The sequence below is a fragment of the Triturus cristatus genome, chromosome 2_1, assembly GCF_964204655.1.
Source record: "Triturus cristatus chromosome 2_1, aTriCri1.1, whole genome shotgun sequence".
In the NCBI taxonomy this organism is placed as follows: domain Eukaryota; kingdom Metazoa; phylum Chordata; class Amphibia; order Caudata; family Salamandridae; genus Triturus; species Triturus cristatus.
The window spans coordinates 996,516,200-996,529,890 of record NC_140581.1 but is presented as its reverse complement, the minus strand read 5'-3'; the positions used below and the strand labels follow the sequence as shown (position 1 = coordinate 996,529,890).

At 51.9% G+C, this 13,691-nt stretch overlaps 1 protein-coding gene across 2 annotated transcripts in view; it reads left to right on the top strand.

Annotated features, from left to right (window-relative positions):
* Positions 1 to 13,691, top strand: part of DENND4C (DENN domain containing 4C) — a 1,124,311-nt gene that overhangs the window by 777,332 nt on the left and 333,288 nt on the right. For both annotated transcript variants that reach the window (XM_085634595.1, XM_085634603.1), the window contains one exon: positions 12,946 to 13,071. In XM_085634595.1, coding sequence (XP_085490721.1) covers positions 12,946 to 13,071 — 126 coding nt within the window. The remainder of the gene's footprint in view (positions 1 to 12,945; positions 13,072 to 13,691) is intronic.

Genomic DNA, 13,691 nt, shown 5'->3' with positions numbered 1-13,691 from the left:
CGAGAGCAAAATCCGATTAGGCCTGCCTGAGTCGAGCTCTCAGATGAGCCGGACCCGAATTCCGTAGTGCTCTGAAGACTAAGGACATTGATTTAAATTTGATGCGTTTGGTCACTAGGAGCCAGTGAAGCTTCTTCAGGAAGGGGGAGATAGAGTGTCGGTAAGGGATGTTTTATATCAGCCTGGCTGCCACATTCTGGACTGTAAGCGTCTGATCAGGTAGGCAGGAGCCCTTGCGTACAAGCGATTAGCGTAGTCTAAATGGGACGCAATAAGTTCATGAATAACAGTTCTGCGTGAGACCTGAGGGAGGAACGGGAAGATTTTTCTGATCATGCGGAGTTTTCCAAGACAGGCTGCAGTTACTTGATCAATTTGAGTTTTGCAAGAAAGTTCGCTGTTGAATCTGACCCCTAAGTTCATGGCCGACGTCACTGGTTCTGGAGGAGGGATAATTCTATAGGCCACCAAAGAGAAGGGGGAGGAGGGCTAGGTTGATTAAAGAATAGCACCTCCGTTTTATCAGAGTTTAACTTGAGGGTATTGAGGGCCATCCAGGAAGAGATGTTGCGCAGGCAGCAACGGAAATTAGAGAAGGTAGCTTCGGAGTGGTCCCTGAAAGATAACACTAACTGGGTGTCGTCAGCTCAGGAGATCACAGGACTCCGCAGGCTTCAACAATTTGAGCTAGAGTGATAAATAAACATAAACAAGTAGGGGGCTAAGTGCGGAGTCCTGTGGGACACCACAGTTCAGTGGTTTTGCAGAGGAGACAAAGGACTGCAGGGAGACTGATTGAGAGCGGTCAGTTAGGAATGATCTGAGCCAGGAAAGGGGGGGGACCCTGGATATGGCGCAATTTTCGATTCGGTCTGCCATGGACACCACTGACTCCGTGGGTCGGGCTATGGCTAGGTCGGTTGTCTTGCGCCGCAAATGCGTGGTCACGCGATGGCGTTTTCCCAGATTATGTTCAGGAGCGGCTTAGAGATCTACCATTTGATGGGGTCACTCTTTTTGACACCCATGCTGATTTGGCGATCAGGTGCCTCCTGTCTGTTTGATTATCTTCCCAGGTTTTAATCCTCGTGGAGGATTTTTGGTTTCGTGACGGTGCCGTCACTTTCTTTTCTGTTACCTGATATGGGTTACAAATGTGCTGGGTTGTGTGGCTGTTCAGCTCTTCTTTCCTTATTCTGGTTAAGCTGTGTTTACCTTTCTTTTGAGCCTTTGTCTACAAGCTCATCTCAAGAGGGACCCTTCTTTTGTAGGGTTGTGCCTTACCCTATGTGGGGTATTTGTTGGCTGTTATATTGCTACTCTTCCTTACCCGGTACGTTTTGCCGCATGTTGACTCTTCCTACCGTTGTAGGATGTATCCTCTGGTGAGATCCATGGGATTGGTTCTCTCTGGGGGTTACAATTGGTTGTCTATGGTTGGGGCGTTCTTCCCTGCTGGTTTGTTGGGGTTTTGTCACGCCTGTTTATTCCTGGTGTGTTCTTACAGCCTCGCTGTGCCTGTCTTGCCTGTCTACATGTGGCCATGCGCCCCTGGGGGGCAAGTCCCTCTGTCCCTTCCCGAACAGTCTCTTCTATATTTTGTGAATACTTGCCGTATTGGTGCACACAGGTTGTGCTCTTCGTCTTTTCTTGTGGTTCAAGCGCTGTCAGGGTTCTTGCCTAGGGCAAGGGGAGTTTCCGCCGACTCTGTCTCGGCTGTGTGCTGCCTCCTCCCCACTTCCCTAGCAGGTTCTCCGGTCCCTTGCTTCTTGAAGGACAGGGGGTCCGGTTTGTCCACTCCTGCCCTGTGCATATTTCTTAGTTCTTCTATGAGTGGCTCTTGTATATGACTTTCTGCCACCGGATTTGTGCTCCACCCAGGCTTTTTCTCGGGGTATGGGTTTTTACTCACATTTGTAGCACTGGTGATGGGCTCCCCATCTGCTGCTTTTCTGAGTTCTTACTCCCATTCTGTCACAGTTGTTTTTTTAGGTAGCATTACTGTGCATGTATAGTTCTCGACATTCTCCTTGTTGGTAGCCGGTGTCGGTCTATGGCGGTGTATGCTTTTTGGCGACAGGCTTCTGTCTGTGCCTTCTCTCAATCCTTTACTGTCAGTATCGTGTTCTAGGTTTCCGCCTGCCTCATGGTTTCTTCCCCCTCGGGGTACTGCTGTTTGTTATGCATTCTCTCACTGTTATGCCTCACACCGGTACAGTGGTACCGTTTGAGCGTCTCCCCTGTTTAGGGTTTCATCACTTCATGTATGTGTGACAACATTCCTGTCTCTTTGTGTATATGTCATAGGTTCTACACGCCACGGGGCTGCTCGCATACTAGGTTCTTTTTTTTGCCCTAATATCTGGCCTTCTTGCTCACTCTCTCCTTCGAAAACAGTCCTCTGTGTGTTCCTGGCTTTGCAGGTTATCTCCTCACAGTGGTACCTTTTGGTACGTTTGGCTGCATGCCTACCTACTGAGCTTTTGCTCCATGGTGACTCTGTTGGCACTAGACTCTGGGTACGGCCCTGCCACTGTTGTCACATGTTCTAGGGGGTACACAGTTGATGTGTGTGTTCTCTTACACGCAGGGGCCTCCTGTAGCAGCTCCTGGTCTTAACCGGACTGTCGCCTGTTTTCATTTTTGCATCCGCTGTGGTGTATGTTCAGGCGGTATGCTCTACCATTGTCATGTTGATTTGCCCCTTTGGGGCTTCGTTCCTCATGGATCATAGGGACCGGTGCTGGAATCCTTCTTTGACTGAGTCACTGCATTGTTTCTTACGTTGGCACTGACCTTTCTAGTTCTTTATTTCCTTTAGTCTGTGTCTGGATGAGAGAGGTCTCACACGGATTTGGTGTCTTTGCCGTCCCTTGTTCAGGTTCCTTGCGGAGTTTCCTGGGTCTCATGTCAGTTGCCCTGGCATTGCGGTTCCCACCGTGTTTAGTCAGCCTCTTGACGTTTATGTTCTCCTAGAACTTGATGGTTGTTTCGAAGACCCTCCTCCTATAGGGTATGTCTTTGGAATCTATTCTAAGCTAAGGAATCTGCAGCTAGATGTCTCTATCAGATGGAAGAGTTACTTACCTTCGGTAACGATATATCTGGTAGAGACTCAGTCTAGCCGCAGATTCCTTAACGCCCGCCCATCCTCCCCGCTCTGTGAAGACCTTTTCTTATGGTGTTTTCCACCTAGCCGCACTTTCTGGTGCCCTTGGTCTTCCAGAGGTGTGCTCTCGCACCTCATTCTGGGGTAGGGTGTGTTGTTCTACGTGGGACCCTTCGGCCTCCCCTTCGTCCTAGTGGTTGGTTGGTGGCGTGTTCTCGCACCTTCTTTTGGCACAGGGGGTGTGGTTCGGCTTTCGAGCCCTTTGGCTCTCCACTCAGTCCACGTTTTAGGGTGGTTAAGGTCTATATTTTTACTGCCTTCTCATGTTGTTCCACCTGTGTTCCTCACGCGTGGAGTTATTCTGTTTTTAATTCCCTCCCACGCGTGTACCACCTCCTTTCTCTGGCAGTCAGTTGGGTTGGGTTCTCTTTGGTGCTACAGTCCTTCAATCTCTGGAGAGTGTGTGTAGGGAACTTTCTAGTGGTCATTTACATCTATTCACTAGACACTCTCCCACGCCCTGGTCTGACATCCCTTGCGGGGTGTCCATCTGGAGACCAAGACGGGGTCCTTCGTTCTCTCACATCAGGTAATGGGGTTGGATTTATTCAAGGGGATTCTTGGCTCTACACCTACATACCTGCTAGGTACATCTAGTTAGAGTTTGCATCGTAGTAGTACGCATTATTCCTGTCCTGTATATATATGCTTACATATATTCATTGTTTTAGCACTATGGTGGGGGAAAATGTTCTGCATCCAAGCAAGGTCAAATAACATTGACCTTTTTAGAAACTAACTTACAAGATCCTCACTTACTAGAAGAATTTTACCTAAATGGGACTAAAATATGTGTCTGAACAGATGTATTTAGCAGTTACATCACAACACTTAAGGTCCTCTGGTTCGCTGTCACTTCGTCACCAAAGTGGTCACAGCATTCATGAAAGCACTGTTTTCTGCCACTTGTCAAATTTGGTGCTTGATTTTGTGCTAGAGGACCTCTTGAAGAGTTCACAAAGTGTCCTTGTAGATGCTTTTCTGGAAGACTGCTTTCTTGCTTGTTACGTTAGCTTGATTTATGGCAGACATTCTGACTTTTTCTGTCAAAGGAAATGCTTCGAACTTCAGCAGAGGACAAAGTTACTCTCTGACTCATTCCACATTTCATGCTGACTACAGTCCTCCTCACTAAGAAAGGAGCCCCTACCAAAGTTAATTCCACAGCCTTCCTCAGTGGCCGAAAGACCCCTACATTCTTTTGATTTCAATGTACATGGATAAAACTAAAGACTTTAATAGATCTAACCAGTTGTTCTCTAAACAAGGCATTTCATGCTCGATTGCAGCTTGCATCACTCTTTTACATACCAGTTGGAAGACCCCTGAAAGGTAAGGTAGGGCCCCACTCCACAAAAGGCTAGGTTCCTCTTACTGACATTGCTAAAGAATGAACGTGAACATCTACCCATTCCTTCATGAAGCATTATTGTCTCAACATCCTGTCAAGATTGGAAACTACACTGGTATTTCAATAACTTGAGCTTCATCATGCTTTCCAATGTTATTACTCTTTGCTGTATTGCTTTTGAAATATTAATTCAAGCATGTGAAACAATGATAGATCTTATGCTTGATTATAAAAAATTACCTTTGATTCCAGTAGCCCAAGTTTGGCATTTTTCAAATATTTCACGTGCTACTGTTCACTTTCCCATATCAAGAGGCTCTAATGTTTATACTCTTTTTGCTAAAGAATTATGAGCAATTGAAACTTTAGAGGAAACATAGCTCAATGTCCTTTCACCTCATTGTCCACAGTTTAGGCTATAAAGTGACTAGGAGAGACTACATAATGTGCACACCTAAACCGATGTTAAATGAGTGCATGTGAACACTGCTCTTTAAATACTGACTACTGAGGATTCCCAGCCTAACCACAGGGAATAATTTAACCATGCGAATCTAAAAAATATACCAACATTGCAGAATGGTAGTTATAAGTAACCGATCTCTGGTGGGGGGGCGTGGCTTCGGCAGCCACGATGGCGGACATGACTCTCTGAGGCTCCTGTCTCGGGCGCCTATGTCGTGGTCCTGAGAGCGGCACCGGGACTGCTAACCGGTCACGGATCCGGTGGAACCCATGCAGCTGGGGGTGCGGCGCCAGCGGAGACCCGCAAACACCGGAGAGACTTCTTCGCTTCGGAGCCGCGGCGCGGGGAGCCTCCTGCGCCGCGACATCTAAGATGGCGCCGGTGGCACAGTTAGCGATCTGCCAACGACACGGGAGCACAACGGCGGGCGTTTGAGAGCCGCGCCTGCCCGCAACGGAGCCCGGACCCCTCGGACCTTGAAACACCCGGCGGAGGTGCAGGGGTGTGCCGGCCCCCTCACGCAAGTGGTCATTGCGCGGGGACCGGGAGCGGACCTGGCCGTCTCCCCTCCCCCACCTCCTCTTCTCCCCCGCTGGCCAGCCCCAGGAGCCTTCTGTAACTACGACCACAATGGAGTGGTGGCACGGCACATCGGTGGGGGCCCCGGACTTCCCCGGATGGGGGCGAGAGGCGCTGCCTGACCTTCCTATGGCCGCCTGAGCGACTCGTCGACCCGCGGTGAGAGCTCCTGCATTGTGGGGCGCTGCGGTGAGGAGCCCCCCCCCCCTCCAGCGGAAGACGCAGCGGGAGGCCCCCAAGACGCTACTGGTCCGCAGAGCATAAGGTGCGTGGTGTGGGGGCAACGGAGACCGGGGCCGGGGCTGGAGTCGCTGGGACCCCAAACTACATTGCCGATCGGGCGCACCCCCTCTCTAACCTGGGTGGGGCCGCCTGTGCGTGGCGTGACATTGCTGTGTTCCCCCCACGGGCCCCCACGAGGACGACAGCTACAAGAGGTATCCGTGACGTAACACACACTGACCCGGCTGTATAGCTGGCACGGAGACGCCATAGCGGAGGGGTGATTCGTCGACCAAAACGCTCCTGTGAGGACTCTTCCCCCCCCCCCCCCTGACTCCGCGGACACTGCCTCGCTCCTGGACCTCTAGGCGTACATGAATCCAGCTCATATCTAAGATCTTTCCCCCCCCCCCCCCCCCTCCTGCTGGGGGACCATCCCCGTCTTCTACACCCGATCAGGCACCGAGGCCAGCCGGGCCCACGGGTCCCGCCCCTGGGGGGCCTGCCTCCCCAGTACCACCCAGCCATGGGGAAACCAAGGTCCACGCAACAGTGTGCGGTGCCGGAGACCGCGCCGGAAAAGATGCCAAAAACTTCTACTTGGTCCCCTAACACCGGGCCCTCGTCGGACCTCTCCATCTCGGACAAACTAGATAAAGTCCTCGCAGCTATCGAACTCTCCCGGATCTCGATGGAGGAACGGCTCGGCACGTTGACGACGGAAGTTAATCTGCTCCGGGATGACCATCGCAAGCTGGCGGATCGGGTACGGGCGGAGGAACGGACAATAGAGGAAATGCAGCCCGCACTGAAAGAACAACAGTTGACAATCCAGGGCGTCCTCACCCGCTTGACAGCAGTGGAGGAAAAGACTCAGGACTTGGAAGGCCGCTCGAGACGCTGCAATATTCGGGTGGTGGGGCTCCCGGAGGGGATCGAAGGAGCAGACCCCATAGACTATCTGGACACTTGGATCAAATCCTTTACCCCGGCGGCGGACCGCACCGCGTTTTTCTCGATCGAACGAGCCCACAGGGTGCCGGCCCGGAGGCCCATTCCCGGAGCGCCCCCTCGACCACTGCTCGCTAAGTTCCTGCACTTTCGAGATCGAGACGTGGTGCTCCGAGCGGCACGGCAGGCGGCGCCTCTCCGAATCGAGGACAAGCAGGTGATGATTTTCCCAGACTATGCTCGAGCGGTGCAGCAGCAACGATCCACTTTTCTGGCCGTCAAGCGGAAATTGCGGGACAACAACATGCAGTATGCGTTACTCTATCCAGCTCGCCTCAAGGTCCTCTACAAGGGCGCTTCAATCTTTTTCACGACCGCCGAGGCGGCGCACGAATGGGCGGAACAACACTGTACACGGACGCCCGATACCCGCCCCAGAACCGGCTCACCCTACAACACCTTCCGAGCAACGAAAAAGCGCCCCACGAAGCCTCGCCACACAGAAATGAAAGCAACCCCTGGCACCCATGACTCGCCGGATCTGGAGCAGATCATGAAGGAGAGACGGGAAGCATTACAGGCGGTCATAGACCTCAGATCCACCCAGCGGACCGACTCCATTGATCGCCCTCCGCACATCTTCTCCTCCGAGGGTGAAAATGACAGTGACGATACCGCATCCGGGGTGGGCTCCGTGGTGCCCTCTGGGATCACCCCTCAAACGGCAGAGGGACTGTTGGATGGGCAGGTGTCCCCCTCTTCACCATGATGCTCTTAAGAACAATGGACTGCCTACTTTGTATCCTTACAAGTTATAGCCAATATGCACCCACCATTGCAGAGGCCGAGCTTGGCACATCCCTAGCGCCGCGCAATGATCCTCTTGCATGCCTGCTAGACACATAAGCGCTCAGCTTCAGGTCGCTACCCCCCAACACATAGAATAGGTTCACTCCCCCGGCGTTACAGGGAGAAGTTTGGACACATCGTCCCTCGGATGTTGAGTCCTTTGCATTGGGACTGTTTCCCGTACCCCAGCATACCGTTTGTTTCCCAGTTCTTCCACACCCCACACGTCATGGCACCATACATCCGCCCGACCAAATGCCCCAGAGGCCGGGATCACTGGTTCATATACAGGCAGCGGCGCAGGGAACCCCCTTGGTCCCCATACACGACATACCACCCATGGCACAGAGGACGGGAGTAACGGACGTTAACATACTCACGCTAAATGCGCGCGGCCTTCACACCCCCCGCAAGCGCTATGCGATCTACGCCTATGCGAAGCGCCAAGCAGCATCCATACTCCTATTGCAAGAAACCCATTTTTGTGCAGCGGAGGTAAGCAGGGTGCAGGCAAAATGGCGGGGCCTTGTTTGCGCTACAACCTACTCATCATTTGCCCGCGGCGCGCTAATCTGGGTTAGACCGGGTACCCCGTTCCGGGAACTCCAGCGGGTGGTAGACAGGGAGGGTAGGTTTGTCTTGTTGGAGGGACTACTTGACGGACAGGCCGTCCTATTGGGAAGTATATACGCTCCGAATGTGGACCAGGATAAATTTTGGGACAGACTTACGAAAACCCTAGCCCAATTCACACATGTGCCCTGGATTCTCGGGGGAGACTACAATTGTATCCTGGATCCCGACTTAGATCGCTCCTACCTCCCACTGCCACGCTCCCCTGCATACAGACAAATCGATAGATTTAAGGCATGGGTGGCACACTGGTCACTTACGGACGCGTGGCGCTTACATTACCCTCATACACGCATGTACTCCTTCTACTCTGCCCCTCACAATCTCCGGGTCCGGCTGGACCGGTTCTTATGCACGGCAGCAGTGCTCCCTCAGATCCGTCACACGGATTACCTGGGTAGAGTTATATCCGACCATGATGCACATGTACTCGGTCTTCAATGGAGACCCCCACACCCACCCGTCCCCACATGGCGCCTCCCGCGCGATTGTCTGGCGGATCCGGTCTTCACCCACGAACAGGAGTGTAGTATCCGAGAATACTTCGCCCGAAACGCGGGGTCGGCATCCTCCACCCTGATCGAGTGGGACCGCTTTAAGGTGGTGGCCAGGGGAGACTGCATTCGACAGCGAGCCGGGGTGAAACGTACCCTGGAACAGGCCCTCGAGAAAGCTGAGATACGGCTTGCTAACGCTACAAAACTCACCGACCAATCGGTGGCAACGGTAACGCAATTGGCCCATGCTAAATTGGAATATCAGGGAGCGTGTACGGATATGCGGCGATACAACTTTCGGACGTAGGCGACTCGGATGCACAAAGACCGCGACAAGACGGGCTCGCTGCTAGCGTGGCTAGCAAAACAAGACATGGAGGTTCGACCCATCACGTCCATACGCACGCAACACGGCGTCTTGGTACACTCCCAGGACGAGATTCTGCAAGAATTTCGTCAATATTACTCGGAGGTCTATGACCGCCCCAGAGCATGGAATCAGGGGGCGATCGATCGCTTCCTCGACCCTCTCCCTCTCCCGCAGATCTCCGCGGCGGAGAAAACGGACCTAGACACAGCCATCCATACCTCAGAGATCACACACGCCATACGTACATTGGCCCGAAACAAAGCCCCGGGCTTGGACGGGTTCCCGCTAGAATACTATGTCACCTTCGCTCCCCTACTGACCCCCCGTCTATCGACGGTACTGGACACGGCACTACGTGCAGGCGAATTACCCAGATCCATGAGAGAATCGGTAATTGTCACCATCCCGAAGCCCAACTGCGACCCACAGCCGTTAGCTTCTTACCGACCCATAACGCTCCTTACGGCCGACTGCAAAATTCTAGGGAAAATACTGGCAGAAAGATACTCCCGGGTGGTGTGTCCCCTAGTACACGCTGACCAATGCGGATTCGTACCGGGCAGGAATACCTCCCAGAACATACGACGTCTGTTCCATATCCAGGACCAGATTGGCGACCGTTTCCCCAGAGCGGCGTGCCTGATCTTGGACCTCGAGAAGGCCTTCGACACACTGACGTGGCAGTACCTGTTCTCGGTTCTCCGACGTGCGGGACTCGGCCCCAAGCTGGTAGCCTACACCCGCCTTCTATACACTAAACTCACCTCCCGAATCCGCATTGGGCGTCGTATCTCTTCGGCGTTTGCGATACACAGGGGTACCAGACAGGGCTGCCCCCTCTCACCCCTGTTATTCGCGCTGGCTGTGGAGCCCCTGGCTATCCGTCTCCGGAGAGAGGGACGGGACTGGGGCATACCGCTCGCGGACACCACGCACTGTGTCTCGCTATATGCAGACTATCTCCTCCTGTATATACGGGACGTCACTACGGACCTAACTTCCCTCGGGCTCACCTTGACCGAGTTCGCAGAAGCTTCCGGCTTGAAGGTGAACTGGGAGAAATCTGTGGTATATCCCCCGCACCCCGACTCTGCCCCTCAAGAGGTGTGGATCGGGGATCAGAGACTAAACTGGACGGCGGAGGCTCCCCGTTATCTAGGGATTCGCCTATATCACTCACCCTCTGACCTTTTCGAGGGTAACCATCGTAGGGCCCTCGCCTCTATACGTTCCACCATCGGGTTTTGGCGGCAACTCCCGCTAGCCCCGATTGGCCGCGTGGCCCTAGCGAAAATGGTTCTGGTCCCACGTCTACTCTATTATTTTACTAATCTTCCTGTGATACCACCTCGCTCCTTCTTTAGAGATTTGGATACCCTACTAGGATCCTTAATATGGGGCAAGGGACGACATAGAATCGCACTGGCGAAACTGAAATTGCCCACGACACAAGGCGGTCTTGGAGCTCCCTCGTTCGAAGCCTATTTCCTAGCGGCGCAGCTCCAATGGCTCTCCTATTGGACAGCCGGCAGGCACACGTCTGAAACATACACGGCCACGGGTCAGATAACGACACCGGAACTATGTCGTATGCTTGTGCCGGGATCCCGCCCGGCGGGGACTTACCCACTCCAAGTGGAGGTGGCCCGGGGATGCATCCGGCGCATACACCGGCTCGCACCTGACAGGCCCTCGTATTCACCGTTGCTTCCGCTGGTGGGCTGGCCCAAAGATACCCAGTTCTTCACCCCTGCCATGCTTCGAGAGTGGACATCTAGGGAGGTCACCGAGGCAGAAATGCTTTTCGCGGAGGGACACCTCCGACCATTTCAGCAACTCATTGATGAACATGATCTCCCCCCGGGACAATTCCTGCGGCACCGCCAGCTCCTCAGCCATTTTCGACCACACTATGATCTCACGCTAGGGGAGCCCCCCACGCATCCGGTCCTTCACATGATACTGCGAATGGGACGGGGTCGCCACCTCACAACTTGGTTGTACAAGTCCATCCGGGAGTTGATACCCTCATCATTGACGCCCCTAAGGACCATTTGGGAGGAGGAGGTGGGGCGGGCGTTTCACGACAATGAGTGGGACAGAGCACTCGAATTCCCCAAAAAAGTGTCTCGAAATGCTAGTTTCAAAAACATACAATATCACATTCTTCACAGGGCCTATTTGACCCCAGCGCGCCTCCAGCGTTTTTACCCCGACACACTCTTCCTTTGCCCCCGCTGCCAGGCGCAAGACGCTGATTTCCTCCATATGTTTTGGTCGTGCCTGGGGATCCGGGCATACTGGTCGACTATCCACGAGACCCTCCGGGATCTTACGGGGTTGTCCCATCTAGATACCTGGGAGTACTGCGCACTAGGAATAATGGGCCGGAAGAAGCGGCATAAAGTGCCCATACGATTTGTCTCCTTAGCACACCTCCTGGCTAAACGATGCATAGCTATGCATTGGCGTTCCCCCACGGGTCCCCCGCTGGCGGCATGGAGGGGGGCGGTACTCAAATGGTCTGCGGCTGAGGAGGATACCCTGCGGGAAGAGGAGGCGAAGGGCACACGTAAAACCCCGATTTCCCTGGAATGGGCGCTGCTGATGCATCAGTTTAAACAAGTCCCGCCCCTAACTGATCGGAACGCGACCGTGACCACCCCTACTGCCACGCGGCAGAGCGCAACGCCCACCCACCCGGAGGACACTCCCCCCTAATACTGTACACCCACCCTGGAGTGATTAGGTTCCTATCCCCGCTGCCCCGAGGTCTGCGCCTATGCTGTATGTCCGCCTGCTTCGTCGTACTGCGGCCAGGGGTTCCCAATGCGCAGCTCCACCGGTCACCTTACGGATCACCGGTGATACAGTCTAGCTGATCCTTCTCTAATAGTCCATGACTGCTCCTAGTTTTCTCCCCCCCTCCCTGGTTTGATCTTTTATTCGGCAAACACCTGTTACCTTACACACAACTGCAGTAAAGATAATTATAAATGTCAAGATTGATTTCACCTGACTGAAAACATGTGCTTAATGATATTGTGATCCAATACTGATATGTAACGAAAGAACTAACAAATGCCAATAAAAATAAGTTTCAAAAAAATAAGTAACCCATCTCTTTCAAAGAATACAAGAGAAAACTGCAAAAGATGGAGATCTAAGTCAGCTAAGGAATGTCAGTGCTCGACATGCCTGTTAATTTTGATGTTTTTGCTTTCCAAGGACAGGCTCTTTTGAATTCCAGGGATCCCCATTTTGCCTACATTGTCTTGTCCTTCTGATGAGGAGGGATGGCCAAGCTTCAAAGACAGTCCAAATATGTGATTGTCCTGAAAGATGTTGCTAGGCTGTCTCAGGAGCGAAGCATTGCAGTAAATAGACGTGGTTCCTATAATGTAGGGATTGTTACCATTGACTAGGGTTCATGGGGCTAATTGGTGTCCCATTGACAATATTTGTACTTTGAGGGATTTACTTGGAAATGGGAGTCTACCTTTCCTGCAGTGTGTAATTCCTTTGTAGTTTTATTTATATGGGGCAATGCAATATATGCATCATTTTGGGGTCTCTTGGTGCACTCTTGTCATTTTCACATCATTTGGATCGTCTCCGATGGGGTGGAGTGGCATTCTAGAATGTCTATAAAAAAATTGCTCTATTTAGTGTTATTAAATAGAAATTCTGCACAAATATGAAACTGACCATCAAAATACTTTTTACTCATAAGCTATGTAGCTTGGTTTGTAAATGCATTTTCAATTAAATTGTTAAATAATCTGTCCTGTATTTTTGATGTGTAAATCAAGTCTGTATTTAGGAACGTGGTGCTCATTTGTTTAGCTAACTTTGCAGATGGTTATGTGGAGATGCCCTCCAGTCCAACTGCCCAGAATTCTCCAGAATCTCCAGCTTGTGGGAGCAGTATTGTGAAAGTTCCATCTGGCATCTTTGATAGCATTGGCAGAAAGAGCAGTGGAGGTATGTTGTGTGTGAACAATAATAAATAAGGATGTAAATCATGAGGACATGCAGAGTGCTTTCAGTACCAGCGATCAACAGCAAAATATTTTTACAGCTTGGTTTGGTTTATACGAATACATCAATTACATTGTATAATGTCATTGTATTTAGACAAAAAAAAATATTTAAATGCTGCCATCAATTCTCACCAGCCTCCAACGGTTATATGATGGAATAAAGCATGCCAAAAGAACGCATGCATTTAGAACGCCATCATTACTATGCAAGCATGTTTAGAGCGCATGCCTTTACAACTAAAACCTTTTCCACTCGTATGCCTTTACCACGCCTGCCTGCACAACGTAATTTTCGTGGGAAAGGCATGCTTGGTAAAGATGTGTGGTAAAAGTGTAATGGAAAGTATAATCCATATTTGTTTTACCACAAACGAATCCCGGAGTTTGCGAGCCTGCCATGCACTGCTTTCCAGGAATATAGGTGCGTGTGATGGACACGGTTGTGTCAGACCTTGTTTTCGTCACAGCTCAATGACTGCGATGCGTACTGTTTGTTGCAGTGGCAATTTAGGAAGTGTGTCAGCAGCATTGTTAGACAGTGTATGTCAGTGGGGGAGGACT